The 16,486-nt window shown below is 34.0% G+C and overlaps 1 protein-coding gene across 1 annotated transcript; it reads right to left on the bottom strand.

Annotated features, from left to right (window-relative positions):
* Positions 1-2,644: 2,644 nt before the first annotated feature.
* LOC128237507 (eukaryotic translation initiation factor 2 subunit 3-like) lies at positions 2,645-16,455 on the bottom strand. Its single transcript, XM_052953090.1, has 13 exons — positions 16,299-16,455; positions 14,365-14,428; positions 13,957-14,018; positions 11,364-11,429; positions 10,892-11,013; positions 10,233-10,327; positions 9,771-9,929; positions 9,213-9,347; positions 7,956-8,050; positions 6,860-7,004; positions 6,047-6,216; positions 4,555-4,727; positions 2,645-3,100 (listed from the first exon to the last, which is right to left on the bottom strand). Exons 1-13 carry the CDS (start codon positions 16,368-16,370, stop codon positions 3,046-3,048), a joined length of 1,413 nt encoding a protein of 470 aa, XP_052809050.1. The 5' UTR covers positions 16,371-16,455; the 3' UTR covers positions 2,645-3,045.
* Between the last annotated feature and the right edge of the window lie 31 nt (positions 16,456-16,486).

Genomic DNA, 16,486 nt, shown 5'->3' with positions numbered 1-16,486 from the left:
TTTCATTGTTTCAGTTTTATTTAATTATCATTAACATTTATCGAAAAAAATTAATCATTTTTTCATGAAAGTGTTACGATTTGGTATATTCAATTGGCAACCTTACACAGTGATATGTACTGTCAGGACAGTGGCCGATGGTAACCTGAATGTGGCGATTGATCTAATCAAAGGAGTAACCATGATGTCTTTGCACAATACCGTTTTTATTAAGTCAGAACAAATCTAGTTGTATTAAAATTACATAATAAATTAAATGCAATACTTTCAAAAGAATTTTACTAACTACACATCACTATACTTTGGCGTTATTCCCATGTACATAATGCTACTTACCATTTTGCTGTTTTAAATGCAAACTTAAAATAAGTATCCTTGTTTTATACTCTTCAACGAACTATTCATTTTACAGTGGAATTTCAACTAGTAGAACCGTGCGCATGTGGACTTAACGTACAGCCGGGAAAACTAGTTGATGTTATCATTGTAAACAGTGCTCTAATCCAACTATCTATTTGTAATTGTGTGTATGAATATATTTCCAATATGTAACATATATAGAAATAAATGCCTTTTTTGCCAGGTCACTGATTCATTGTTATGTTTTGTATTTATGTCAGAAAATCGCTCATTGAGCTAATGTTTCTTATAACCATATAGCCTACAATTAATAAAGATAATTGTATCATGTTTCTTGTCCCTAAAGGCACATAAGGGCAAACTCAATGCAGTAGTTACTTTCCTTTGAGTGAGGCACTTTAACAAACTAGCAAGAGTAAAAAACAACTTTTGTATAAATCAAAAAGAATGCATCAAACAACATACAACTATTTTTTCTCTTCAATGTCTCATTGACATCTTTTGCTATTTATAATTTGCCAACTATGTTTCTCATATAATTTGCCAACTATGTTTCTCAACATAATCTATGAGAGTATGTGGTATTCAAAATAATAAAACCATAATATTTTGGAACATGCCATTTGTGGAAAAGGATGAGTTGAGATTGAAAAATGATATTTGGACCAGATGCCGTTTAATCAATTTTCCTAGGAGCTATTTCTGTAGTCCTTTGAGGCCGTTTAATTAATTTTCAAAGGAGCTATTTTGTAGTTCTTTGTGGCCGTTTCATCAATTTTAATAGGAGCTATTTTGTAGTCCTTTGTGGCCGTTTCATCAATTTTACTAGGAGCTATTTTGTAGTCCTTTGTGGCCGTTTCATCAATTTTAATAAGAGCTATTTTGTAGTCCTTTGTGGCCGTTTCATCAATTTTAATAGGAGCTATTCTGTAGTCCTTTGTGGCTGTTTCATCAATTTTACTAATACTAAGAGCTATTTTGTATTTTGAGGCCGTTTCATCAATTTTACTAGGAGCTATTTTGTAGTCCTTTGTGGCCGTTTCATCAATTTTACTAATAGTAAGAGCTATTTTGTATTTTGAGGCCGTTTCATCAATTTTACTAATACTAAGAGCTATTTTGTATTTTGAGGCCGTTTCATCAATTTTCCAAGGAGCTATTTTGTTCTTTGAGGCCGTTTTATCATTTTTCCAAGGAGCTATTTTGTACTTTGAGGCCCTTTCATCAATTTTTCCAAGGAGCTATTTTGTACTTTGAGGCCCTTTCATCAATTTTTCCAAGGAGCTATTTTGTACTTTGAGTCCGTTTGATCAGTTTTCCAATGAGCTATTTTGTACCCAGGAGCTATTTTGTTGTTCTTTGAGGCCATTTCATTAATTTCACCAGGAGCTATTTTGTACTTTGAGGCCGTCTTATTATTTTACCAAGGAGCTATTTTGTACTTTGAGCCCGTTTCATCAATTTTCCCAGGAGCTATTTTGTTGTTCTCTGAGGTCATTTCATTATTTTTCCTAGGAGCTATTTTGTTCTTTAGGCAATTTCATTAATTTTCCAAAGAGCTATTTTGTACTTTGAGCCCGTTTCATCAATTTTCCCAGGAGCTATTTTGTTGTTCTTTGAGGCCATTTCAATAATTTTCCTAGGAGCTATTTTGTATGGCTTTTGATGGCATTTCATTAATTTTCCTAGGAGCTATTTTGTAGTATCTTAAGGCTGTTTCATCAATTTTCCTAGGAGCTATTTTGTAGTATCTTAAGGCCATTTCATCAATTTTCCTAAGAGCTATATTGTAGGGCTTTTATAAGAGACAAGCATTCGGACCAACAATCATGAAGGTTTGGAAGAGAAAGATGTCATCAGTGTTTCAAGAAATATTTTTTGAACATTTTACCTATTGATCTTTAGGACAGCCTCAAAGATGGCCCTGGTTATGTAAAACCATTTGACCAAATTTCATGAAGATTAAAAACAACAACAAAGCTTTACATCTTGTGTTAACCAAGCTCCTGGGGAACTCTATTACTGTACTTAATTTTTAACAAACCTTGAGCTAGACTTCAGACCCTCAAGGCTAAATTTCATGAAGAATAGTTCCCAAGTATGACAGCAACAGATTACATACAACATACATCAGATTTCATGATGGATGAGAGATCAAATAACTCATTGAGGTCAGCTAGTAAATATTGTCCTACCCAGTCCACAATACAGTGTTAAAAAGATGTTCTAGCTTTCATATATTAATTTCATATCTTGCCCATGTTTAAGAAGTGGGAAACAACCAAATATTTCAATATTTAATGATCATTATACATGTGGATATTTACAGATTTTATAAAACGATTCCTTATGCAAAATATTCTATTATTTAATTTTTCTCAAAAAACAATAGTACCATGGCATTTTTGGTTTCCATCAAAATTCTTCAGTATAACTGTATAAGCTGTAACTGGATATAAGGCTATAAGCTAAGTTCCATTTTAATTCGAAAATGTTTTTCTATCAAAATTTATTTTATAACACACTGACCATTAACAGCAGCAAAATGCCATTATAGATAATAAAAAACAATCAGCCTTATAGCTGAGAATAATGAAATATTTAGAATAATTCAGTTCCCATAACTTCAGCACTTGCTTTGTCTAGCTCCAACCACAAATATACTATTTATAGATCGTTCTTGACTCAATCTACTGGAGTGACCTTAACACCTTGACGGATCTGACCCCAACCGATCAATCTGAAACAAAAAGTTCCAATCTACAATACATCTAAAATCTCATATAATCATTTAACTGCATTTGTCAAGGGACAACAAATTACTTGTACAACAAATACATGTTAATCATGTATTGATATTTACACCTCAACTTCCATTCTTTAAATGAACTGCCTTTCAGCGTACAACAAATACATGTTAATCATGTATTGATATTTACACCGCAACTTCCATTCTTTAAATGAACTGCCTTTCAGCAATTGCTGTTATCATCCCATGAACACAACATCTTCGGGTATGTTCAGACCGCGGATCATCGCATAACAATATACATGGACTTTGTTTATCTTGTTATTGTTTGTATTGTGTCAGAAGGTCCCGTAAAAAATAAATGAACATTTTAGAAAGCGTTAATTTATGATATGTTAAATGTTTTGCTGTCATAAGTGTTTCAATTTTACGTCTGAAAAGTGACATCAAGACATGATCTTTTCCCTTGTTATTGTGACGTCATTTGATAAACTGTTTCCGGTTCTGGTCTTGTCGCGAAAGGATTACTGTAAGGTTTTCTCAAATGAAAATAAGTATTTTTTAAACAGTTCTTGAATGAAATAATGAACCACCCGGTATTGGTGTAAACATAAGTAATGAATTGCGGGTCATTGTCAGGGTATGAACGCGATTGAGGTGCTTAAAGTATGTGGCATTCTTAAATATGCATCATAAATCTGCTATATTTGTCCTAAATCCATGGAGTGCAAAATGACTGCGTTCTACTCTGCTGACATCATGTCACTTCAAGTATCACTGCACGATGTAAAAAAGATGTCATAAAACAAAATAGTGTGCCATTCAAATACTCTTTTTATTACGTTATAACATTATTCAATATATGAAAAACTATTCGTCTTTGTTAAAACTAAAAATGTATTTCAAAAGATTTAAATGAAAAATTGTTTATATAATAAAAGAGTTATCAGAACTGCATTGCATTGCAAATGGTCATTTTCGATGAGGTGAATTTTCGCAGATTTTGATTTCAGTCAGCTAGTGCTTTGTGAAATCGGAATCTTTAAAAATCAAGTCAAGTTGAACGCAACCTTCTAGATTAAAAAAGCTGTTCTTATAACTGTATTACGATAAATGAGCTACAAATGAAATGAAACTTTTTCGGACAAGATACCACAGTTGATAATGTTGTTTAGCAAGGATTTCCAGCAAATCCATTTGATATTGAAAAAAAACAAATACCATTACTGTGCTATGATTTCATATACAGCAGTTTTTTAAACTCTAGATCATTAGAACTGTATGATTTTCTGACTGAAATTGAGAGCCTTGATAAAAAAGTATTTTTGCGGTATAAATCGAAATACAATATTGAATAATACATGGAAATAATGCTAATAACTCAAAAAATAATTTTCACAAAATAAAATTGAGTTTTGAAAAAACACCTTTAGGGTGACCCATACCTCCAATGTTTTTCAACACGCCGACTGAGGGCGATTTTTTCTCCTATTTCTGTGCATACTGGATTTGTGAGCCCGATCTTTGCCAAATCAGCTTTCACAGCCAAGACACGCCCACCCGTTGATAGAGAACCGATATTCACCATCAAAATCTCATTCTTTGCCAGTTTTTGAACCTGAAAAAAATGAGAGAAAATAAGGTGAGTTTTAAATATTAAAATCAAAGTTTGCATGGATTTTCAACTCATATTATCCTTGTCTATTCATACATACATATGTCATTAAATCCTCTGTGTCTAACCAATTAGGGTTTCATAAAATAATACAATGAATTTTATGATTGTATTTATAAGTCATTTCAGACTCATATAATTTGGCTTAAAGAAAAGTCGTCCTTCCAAACAACCATATAAATCAAGATTTAATGTGGGTTAAATATACCTGTAAAACAGAAAAATCTTGTTATTTCATTTGTCTCAAATTAGAAGTTTCTTAGCTTAAATTAAGTCATTTTGTAGCTCCACTCAAGTAGTTTAATGGATCTACGAAGTTATTTCTTGGCTTTACTCCAATAATTTAATGGTTACACTCAAGGTATTTCATACAGATTCAGAAAAAATGATGATGCTGGCAACAATTTTATGACAATGTCTAGAATTCCTCTCTTTGAATAAGAGCAGCGCCATGGTCAGCAGCCACAGAACATTCTTCCATTACTCTTCATACATACTGCAGGAAAATGAACTGATAAAATCTTGTTAATATGACTATGAATGACTATGAATGAGGCAGGGGAGACAACTCTTCTTCCAATGAAATCACATATTTCAATTACTCGTAAATAACCATGTATTTCTGCAGGCGAGTGGTTTAAGGTCACTATGGTCAGGCTGACTGTAAGAGTTCAATTTGAAATTTCGCCAGAAGACTTTACTTTTCCTAAGAGGAAACACTAGTGTCTGTGCTATTGTGAGAGTTATATTTCAGCATTTGTTAATTGCGGAATCAATAAAACTACCTCATTAACTATCTATGATTAAAGGATTTTCCTAGCCAAATTGCCCACGGTACACAAAGAAACATAGCCCAGTAATGTATTGGGGGTATGCCGAATTGGAAGCATCATAAGCTAATGCATATTCTAGACTGATTTTCTCAGGTGATCAATACTGAACAATATTTTAAACTTAATTCAAGCAAATTTCTGGAGGACGGTATCATCAAAAACCAAGAGCAGTTCGTACAACTGCTGAAAAACTATCCTAGGTATGAAATAAGTCCTAGAACTCTTGAAAAAAGAGCCCCCAATTACTGCAAATAAGCATAATGTCCAAGTAGAAATGTGTACTAAGTATTCAATATCTTGTGAAGTTTTCAAGTTTTATCAGATATTCAAGTTTATCCACAAAAAACAACTACAATGACTGATACAAAGCTATGAAAATACATATGTTTTTCTTTGTCAAAGCCTGATCAGAAAATTAACAATACTAACCCTAGCTGCCCGTCTGTCTCCCTCAGTTTTCACACCAAGAAGTCGACGCAGAAGGAAGAACGAGATGGTTAGTTCCGTGTAGATGTCTGGTAACGCCCCCACCGCACCCAGCACTTGCCCCACCATACGGTCGGCTCGACACAGTGTTGGGTCAATCTTTGTACCCACACCTGAAGGAATTCTTTCATATTAAAGTATGCTTACTTGAGACTGACAGCTTTACAAACTATGTATTGTTTTTTTTTACCAAATTAGCCTTGCCATTCTCCCCCTGCATTTTACCAATCCTAGCATATCATTTATTGCAAAATTTGGTATATTATTCATTTTTAATGAACCAGCGAGTTATTAAAATATTTCATTGTTTTTCTTATTTTAGCCAGTTTCTGAATGAAAAACAAATGTCCCTAAGTCTCAAACAAACTGAAGGCACTTATATCAGGATCAAACTAAGCTCACTATTTTCATGTTGGTAATTATTGTGTAAGAGTCTAGAGCCTTTTAAAGGGATTTTATTTTAGATAATCACAATAAAATATATTTGTTTTGTAAAATCAAGTTTAAAATAAACTCATACAGCTTGTTACGCTTAGGGCTATTTCATTTTAACATACACCCCACCCCAGGAGGGCAATTTCAAGATTTTATTTAGGGTTAGGCTCCTGTGTCAAAAATTGAAATTAAAAAAAACACTCAAATTTGAAAGGACCTTCCTGAGTTGGGTTTTATGAGATGAAATAACCCTTAACATTATTGAAAAAATAAGACCAGGGTGGCTCTGGGTCTTGTCAGCTATGCTTATCTATACCATACCTATCAATCCCCCTGGCACTGCATACTGTAGGTCGTTCTGTTCAGCGAAAAGGGAGACAATTCTAGACTTGATGGGTTTACACATGAGTTTTCCCTCCTGATCTTTTGAGACCATGCCTGGTCGTACCTCAATCTCTTGTCCAACCTATGATAGATAGACATTGCAATGACTTATATCTGTAAAGAGTAAATCAGCTATGTTAGAAGTACCAGTGGTCAAATCATCAATAGCTACTAAAAATTTAAAATTATTATCTAAAAATGTGGTTAATTTTCAGGTTTAAGGGGAAATTCTTAAACATGACAAATAATTCAACCTAGAAATGGCGGTTGGTGATTATTTATATGATATTTTAGCTTCTTTGTGAAGACAGTTGTATGTTGATATAAATCATGCTCATGTCTTTTTCCCTGGTTAGAGACCAGTTCAAGTGTCTATTTTGCAAATCCGTGAAAAGCCTCCAGTGGAGCTTGAACTCATGACCTATTAAACTAAAGGCAGACACCTATACCATCTACATCTACTGTAGTGTTCAAGGAATTTGACCCATAAAAAGCTATTTCTCTGAGTGAAGTAACAACAAAACTGTAAATTCTGACAAATTTTGATCCCATATAAATTTGTTATTAGGTATTATTTCAAAAAGGCTTGCTAATAACATGTGTAAAATATGTAAAATGAATGACCAACAGAAGCGATGTGGAGTGAGCACCACTTTTTTGTTTTGTTTTTCAGTCAATTCTTCACATTACTTGACACTATTTAAAGCCACCAGAGTTATGGGCCTTGCTGTACTTATGCACATTATCATTGTCACCATGTGTACCAAGTGTCGTATGAACATTTTGAACGTTCTTTTAGTTATGGCCAGTCTTAATTGTTTTTGCACGCGGATAGTTCCAAGGCTATTACAATACATTATTTTTTTTCTTAAAATAACAAACAGATAAGCTACAGATACATAATACTCAATATAAGAATGATTATGTACTTTTGAGAATGACTTGAAAGAGGAAAAAAATCCCCTGGAAAGCCTTCCGGAAATATGGCATGTTTGTTTTTAATGCTTTAGAACACGATTTTTCGATTACTCACTTTTAGGACGCCTTTAAGAATACTGCCTCCAGCCACACCGCCCTTTAACTCATCTACCTCACAGCCTGGCTTGTTCACGTCAAATGACCGAATCACTGAAACAAGTAGAAACATTTTTCATCTGCTTATCAGAAATAGCTATACAATACAAACAGTAACATAACGTCCATTTGTTTAATGAACAGTTGAAAATAAGATCTAACACTTTAAGCATTTCCGTCTCTGTATTGGTGTTTAAAGACTGCTTGCCATTTCAAGCTGATGCACTTTTCAAGCTGATGCACTTTTTCAAGTTGATGCAATTTAAATCTCTGAGGTCAATTTGGGGGCTTAGAAGGAAAAGAAAGGCATGTGATTGACAAGGCAGCTGAAGGGCAGAAACCATTTCAGCCAGGGATTTTATGCCCATCGTAGGTCCTCAATTGGGGTCAGAGGGTGCCACACACCCGGTCGCGGAAACAAAACTGGCTGTTTAGAAGCTCTTTTGAGTGCTTTCCTGGCTTCAAATTGAAAGCCAACTACAGTGTCAATACTTTCTTTTTAATCAATTATTTTTTATTTATTTATGATTATTTATTATTGGGTTCCTGAGCCATCAGATCTGTGGAAATCCGTGAATCAGCGAACAAATCACATCCCTGGAAAGAGGGACATAACTCCACATAGAAATAGAAGGTGTTATGTCCATCTTGTGAGGAGCCCTAGAACTGTATAGATCAACACTACTTCTCGATCTAGTGACTGAAAGGCAAGCTCAGAACACATTTTTTGTCTACTGGACCAGCAACAACATCACAATCACCACTCACCAAACTCACATGCTGGGAATGGTGAGGAGCGGGTTTGATTCCCGGCCTGGGTGCATGTGGGTTTGGCGAGTCGTCTTCAAGTCAGACAAGTGGGTTTTCTCCGGGTACTCCGGTTTCCCCAACAACACAAAACCACACTCTCACACAACATCGTGCCAATGAGAGTGACTTAGTTAAAGTTATTTTACTTTCTTTACAATCGTTGTAAAATATATAATGTTTAAACTCGCAACATTTTATATTTAACAAATAATCCTTGGCCTTGGCGATTAGAAGTTGAAAATCGGTGAATCAGTCTGATTTTTTTTCATTCCACATGCTTTTTTATTTGCTTTCAAAATTCTTTTTTTATTGCATAATATAAAACTCTTGAATATAAATATGATTTAGACTAAACATGATTTATTTCGAAATCTACATTCTAATAATTCTGGTTCAATTAACTAACCTATAAGCCTTGGTTTCGATGTGAAGTCTCGGATAGGCACGGGTATTTTCTTCGTTACGTACTCACACACCACATCAATGTTGTATTTGAGCTGAGCTGAGATAGGAATCACTGGAGCACCTTCTGCTATCGTGCCTGCAAAAAAGTATTAATAACAATTGAAAAAAAAAATAAACAAAAAACTTAGATTTCGAACATTCAACAGTCAATTCAAGATCTTTTTAGCATGCAAAATCAGTCACCGAAAGTAAGATTTCTTTAACAAGACTGAATACCAAAAGTTCATAAAAAAATGATGTTATGGTATATGAGATAACATGACAAAATCCAGGGGCGATGGTTACAGTCCCAAGTCTGAGTTCAGACACTAGAGCCCAAATCTTCAATTCATTCTAACTTGCCTTCTAATTGAGTTTTGATATTTAAACTTGCTGAATTGTATAACAATAAGAAGCTGTACAATTATTTAAATTTATTTTTGTAAAATGAATGGAATATATCAAGATGATTAATGTTAATTACAAGCCCTAGATTAACAAGTCAATTTGCCACACACACCTTTTACAAATGCAAGAATCTGTTCATACTGCTCCTTCGCCTGACTCTCCTTGACGAGATCAATCTTATTCTGTAGAATGAGGATGTGTTTTAGCTTCATTATCTCCACGGCTGCGAGATGCTCTGAAGTCTGGGGCTGTGGACAACTCTCGTTACCCGCTGAAAAACACAAAAACAATTTACTAACTAAAAACAAAAGCATAAATTCATCAAAGTTAACAACAACTAGAATTCTGTAAATGTGAAAAAAGGCCTGTAAGGAGTGCGTAGATTTTTTCTAGTATGTGTCTCCCTGACCATAACATTTGACCTACTGACTGCATTTACTGTCCAAGATTAATGCCCTTACAAAGTTTGAAGAATCTACACAAAGTGGTTAAAAGTTACTGATTCTTCAAATTAAACCAAAAAGGCCTGATCTAAATTGCCAAAAATAATATATCTCGCAAAGAACCCATGTACCTATAAGAAGCAAGGCTGCGTCCATGACAGCGGCTCCGTTCAACATGGTCGCCATAAGAATGTCGTGACCGGGGCAGTCAACAAATGATACATGTCTGAAATAAAACAAAAGATTGTGTCAGAGATAAAGCAATGGATATAAAATTTTAAGAAAGATTTTTAAATAACAATTGTATTGTATCCGTTCAAATAATCTTATAAATGTACCTTTGGAACCTAAGTGAGCTCTCAAAGTTCAAAATCATCAAAAATTGATTAACATGTGATTAGGATTGAAGTGACATTTATGGTGATAATAAATTGTATGACCTCTGCTAAAGAAGGATTTTAAGTTTCAATTAACAATGCAATCTTTAGACCATTGTTTTTTTTTTTAAATCATGTTAACATGTGTGTATGCAGTGATATTGAGTACATTCTTCATAATACAATAATAGCAAATTTACCTTTTTTGTGTGCTTACAACCTTACTAGTAACTATATGCTCAAAATAATCACAATTACCTTGCCACTGGTTGTCATTCATCTTGCCCAATGAAGGGATAATATATCATCAATAAATAATGAGCTATTTTGACCACCTCAGACAGACAACCTTCAAGAAAGGGCATTTTAGAGGGAGGATCCCATTGGGGTAATTTCAATATCAGATTACCCACCTCAGTAGCTGGAATCGTCCTGAACAGCCAGCTCTGTCACATGGGAACGAGTCCTCCTTCGAACTGGGACATGATCTGTAACTGCCAGGTCTGGGACACGACTCATAATCACACTTGTAGATCTGTGCAGGAGTATGAAAATCATTTAGTCAGACCCTGCTTAGCAGCATTACAACTGATACATTTGAAAAAGAACGGTAATGAGTTGTACTATAAAATATCTAGCACACATTTCCTTGTTTATGAATCTGAAATGATGGCGAACCATCCAAAAAAGTATTCATAAGGTCGTTATGCTATATAAAGCTTTCCTAGTCAAATGATAACAAGGGGTGTGCGAAATAAGCGATAAATTAAGATATTGCGATAAAAAGGAAATATGAAATGTCTAGATAAGCATCAGCGAATATTAAATATCTATTGTATCTCTAATAATAAACAACATATTGACATAATTTCATTAAAAATTCACCTTTGCATTTGCATATCCAAGCTTGATGGTGATGTTTCTCACTTTTTCATTCTTAAAACGCACAGTCTGAAATATAAAACTGCAGATTTAAAATAACATCCATGTTACCTACATTCATGGTTTATTTCAAAGAATGATTTTATTCTTTTAAGCCTAACTGCCATATTCTGTGGAAATATTACAGCATCACTATGATAATGTGCATGTAATTTAAAAGCTTTCAGTTAATTGCATCAGACATATAAACATCTGTTTTCAGAATTTCCATAACAACAAAAAAAGTCAAAGAACACCAGGCTGATGTAATAAATAGCAATGACTTACATGTATCATCACTTATCATTCACTCAAACAGACAAAAGATTCTCTTGAATAAAACTAAATTTGATATATATATATATATATATATATATATATATATATATATATATATATATATATATATATATATATATATATATATATATATATATATGTAGCAAGGTGCATATTTCAGTATTTTAGTAGTTTGTGTGTTTGGTATGGTTCTATATCGTATATCGTTTTGTATTGTTTGTGTATCGTCGTGTTTAGTGTTGTGATACGTGGTTATTGTCCTCTGTGCGTTACTGTCCGTCTATGTCCATCAATGTCCGTCTATGTCCGAGTGCGTCAGAGCGTGAATACTGGTTATGCGAGTTTGTCTAAATTTATAGAGTGATTGATTGGTTCATAATGCCTTTTCCCCTTTTTCCCGCTTCATTGCATAAGCCCTTATTTATATATACACATATATCATTCCGTTCTGAATCATCATCGACGCAAGTCAAGATTTCAGTTGTAACAGTTGTTACTATATTCTTACTTATTTAATATTCGCTCTTATCTTTGAGCTCAAATATTCATTCATATTTAATTATTATTTAGACGTGCCTGGTTTCGTTCGACTACGTATAAATAAATAATATTCAAACTCCGAAGTTGAGTGGTTTTGTCTTGGGACACCCACACTACATATATATATCATGTGTTGAGATTATCATTACAGTGCTCCAGCTAGCCCGTTTTTCAATGGCGCAGCGCCCGTGCCCCTTTTCTTACCGCCCTGCCCCCTTTTTGAGTAGTGCCCTTTTCACAAATGCTCTATTAGCCCCAAATATCCCGTTAGTGCCCTTTTTACTATTGAAATCATTATAAAAGATTGACAGCCCTTAATCCGCTGTCATAATTGAGACAAATTACGTAATACTTATGATAATAGTGTTCCTGCTAGGTGTCACCATGCCCCCATTGATTGCTTAAAATATGCCGTACTGCCCTTTCATCTTTCCATTTGCCTTGACCAAGTCATATGACAGCTAATTGTGTATTTGTGTAGTGAGCAGACGACCTGTGTATTCATAATCGGTCATCTACTAATCCGATAATTAGGAAGAGCCAAATAGGGAAACATCGGCAGGAGGCGTGCCTATTGAATGTCAGCCAATCAGAATATACATTGAGAACTCGTTCAACCAATGATGAAAGTTCGTAAAATGCGATAGAAAATGCAAAGGGAGGGTGAAAAATGTTGTGAAGCACAATTAAATCTTTTAAAATAATTGTTTATTGTATTGTACAGACGAGACTTGCCATTTTCAACTTTGTTGATTTGAAGCAGACGGCACTGCCGATATGTAAACATAAGAAAGGTGGCGCTAATACAATCAAATACATCACCTTTTCAGTAAATGTTTTGTAAGTTTATTTATAAAATATTCATGATGAAAATTTCTTTGTAATCCACAAAATTATGTTGATGCTTTATTTAGTATTTACTTATCATGTCCACGATCTTGTCAAAATTCGCCGAAAGCGCCATTTTATCAGAACGATTTTCGGAGTTATTTTATCAATGTTCTAAGTTTAATAAGTGATTTTGTAAACCAGGGTAGTGATTTTTATTGTCATTTTATTCTAAAACATCAGCATATTAAACATTATTTTACCAAAGACAATTAAATAACAGCCAGGCTGAATGTAACATTCGTACCCAAACCCGATCGTACCAAACTAAGATTCGTCTCCTACATTTATTTTTTTTGTGTGTATCTATTTATTTGATGTTTAACTGTGTTTGTTTTTATCTTCATCTTACAAACTTTTAAAAGAAATATGTGACATTGCACTAAAGAAGATGCCAAACAAGTACAATCATACTACCACAGACAAAAAGACAAATTTTAATTTTGATATTAAAACACACCCTTCTAAATTTTGAGAAAAAACAACAACACCATTTTGTATAAGTCTGAAAATCATGGAAAATGATTTAAATTGAGTATAAAAACAAAACAAATTCTAGGGGGAGACCCCCCCCCCCCTCCAAAAAAAAACAAACAAACACCTTGTGACAGGGGTGGACCCCCCCACAACCACCCCAACCTCTACACGACTCATGTAGCTTGCCCTTTTCAAAACTCCACCCTGCCCTTTTCAAATCCTGGCTGGAGCACTGCATTATATATTAAATTTTCACAAAATTAGGCTTGCAGTAATGCTTTGACTCCGAAATTGCTTCACTTATGTACTTTATTTTCAGCCAACATCTAGAACTAATCTGCTTGTGTTTTACCTGGACGCCAGATATGGCCTTTACCAATGTCGACTTTCCATGGGCTACATGCCCGATTGTACCTGAAATTGAAATTAAATATGCTGTGGTTGAGTTGGCAGTAAGGAAAAAGAAAGGCTTACAAGCACAAATACGGTACAAATAAAAATAATGATACTTGAAGTTAACAAAGTAAAACAAATCTTCAATGATATACACACACATGAAATCATAATGCTAGACAAAATCATCATTATTACATATTTTTATACTTTAAAGTTTATATACAGCGCTGTTTGTACATGTATGATGTATGTTTAACTATGACATTATAAATTTTACCTAAATGATTGTTATTAGAAGTGAATTTAAAATATAAGTTAAGTTAAATGGATAAATCTGAATATTTTAGAATAATAATGATCTTACCAATATTAATAGTGGCTTGACGACTGATTACTTCTGGGGTTAAGGGCGTCAACCTCTCGATGTTCTGCAAAAATATATATACAGAAACTTCATTTTCATAATTATTAATGCACCCCTGGTCATAACATTAACAGTTTACTGATCAGTGGTCATAGTTCATTGATAGATTCATTGCAGTCAATAACCGCAGCAACTCACTTGTCCCCTAAAAAATATTCCAAGCCAGTGATTGCAATAGTAACATTTTACAGTGCATTAATTTTAGAAATGTCAAAATGTGACAATGATTATGAAACACAAAGTTTTGTTTGCTTTTTCAGTTATTCTTTTCAATAGAAACCTGATCGTTCTGGAATAACTGAGAACTGTATGTAGCTGTACTTAAGCGGTAAATATTTTCAGCTAATATTAACAATGGTATTCACCCATGGCCGAGTTGTTACGAATGTATTTACGAGGTCTATTTCGAGGCTTGACAGAGAGGGTGGTGTGTTTACGCTTGGCATAATTGTTGTCTGTGTCAGTCAAGTTTCGTTTTAATGGAAATGTAAATCCTGTGTTTAAAAGCATTTAATGCTTGTTTTGTGCAAAATATCTTTGCACTTACACTGTAAAATATGAACATAAACCTTTATTATCTATTTCAAACATAAAATACTTCTCTAAATACAATTTCAAATTTTTTCAAAACCCCTGTTTTTGCACAAACCCGTTTAGACGTTAGGGATTGGAAGAATCCTGTATAACACGTCTATTATTTTAGACTAGTAACGCCCAGGCCAGGTTTTCAAGTCATTCAATTGACCAAACAATATTGCTGTATTCATGTACTGAAATCAATACAGTGTTCACAGGCAAATTCCAGCCGTTAAGCTCAAACAGCTGATAGCTTGAACAAGCATGCGCTGGTTCTTGGGGTAGTCTAAAATAATAGACGTGTTATACGGGATTCTTCCAATCCCTAACGTCTAAATGGGAATGTGCAAAAAACGGGGGTGTTTTAAAAATATTGAAATTGTTTTAAGTGAATTATTTTATGGTTGAAATTGATCATAAAGAGTTAAATTCATATTTTACCATGTAAGTGAAATGTTTTTTTTGCACTAAACAAGCATTTAATGCATTAAAACAAGTTGTTTACCTTTCCAATTAAACGAAAGTTGACTGACACAGATAACAATTATGCGAAGGGGAACAACTCGATACAATCGTAATAACTCGGCCTCCTCCGACAAAGCTTCAAGATAGACCTCGTTATACAACCATAACAACTCGACCATGGCCGAAATGTTCCGAGCGATTTAAAACTATGCCCTGAAGCCTTGCAGGTGCCCTTCATGTATATATCGTTATTTTTGACAGAATGAAATGAAGAAAAGCCGTAAAACTCATAATTATAAGTTGGATATTTTTTTGTGTGCGCACGGAACTATTTATAAAATAAATCTATCTGGTAATATTTCTTGTTTTAAGATATTTTATAGACGCTATACGCTTTAACCTGGAATCCTGATCGGAACAACTACCCACTTTTGATACTAAACAATTTGTACGTGAAGGATTTGCCATATCAAAAATCTAAAAAAAAATCCGTCAACGTACAATTTGTTGGACTAGTTCTTGGGTTTGAGCTACATTTGTACATGTATTCACCAACACATTGCTCATTTTTCCTTTCAGTACTTTATGCCATTATCAGTAACTAATATAAAGGATTTCTTGCGAATGAACTGCAGGTTAAGTTGCAGAAAGAAAAAAAATATTTTTCAGCTAAAACTAACTTCTCGGCTAAAAACTGTAAAATACCCCACCCACAATAGAAATCAACAGCTGCCGGCTAAATTTACTGAAACCATATGTGAAAATTCATGAAAATGCTTAAAAAACTTCTCATATACGTTATCTTTAGATTTTGTGGGATATATTCTACTAACGAGAGTTGACAGATCCTGCTTGGATAAGTGGGGTTGGAGCACTTTTTGGGTCTGATCTGTTTCAGCAGTCATGTTTTATTTCTGATGCAAGAACTGGATCCGGAGAGCTGGTATTCTGATTTCCAACAACAAATTCAGTTGACGCGGGGAGCCAAAATATTTCCCAAAATACACCGCTTCTATTTTTA

The sequence above is a fragment of the Mya arenaria genome, chromosome 6 (genome assembly GCF_026914265.1).
Source record: "Mya arenaria isolate MELC-2E11 chromosome 6, ASM2691426v1".
Taxonomy (NCBI): Eukaryota; Metazoa; Mollusca; class Bivalvia; order Myida; family Myidae; genus Mya; species Mya arenaria.
Note: the sequence above shows the minus strand (reverse complement) of the source record. Positions and strands in the feature narration are given on the sequence as shown.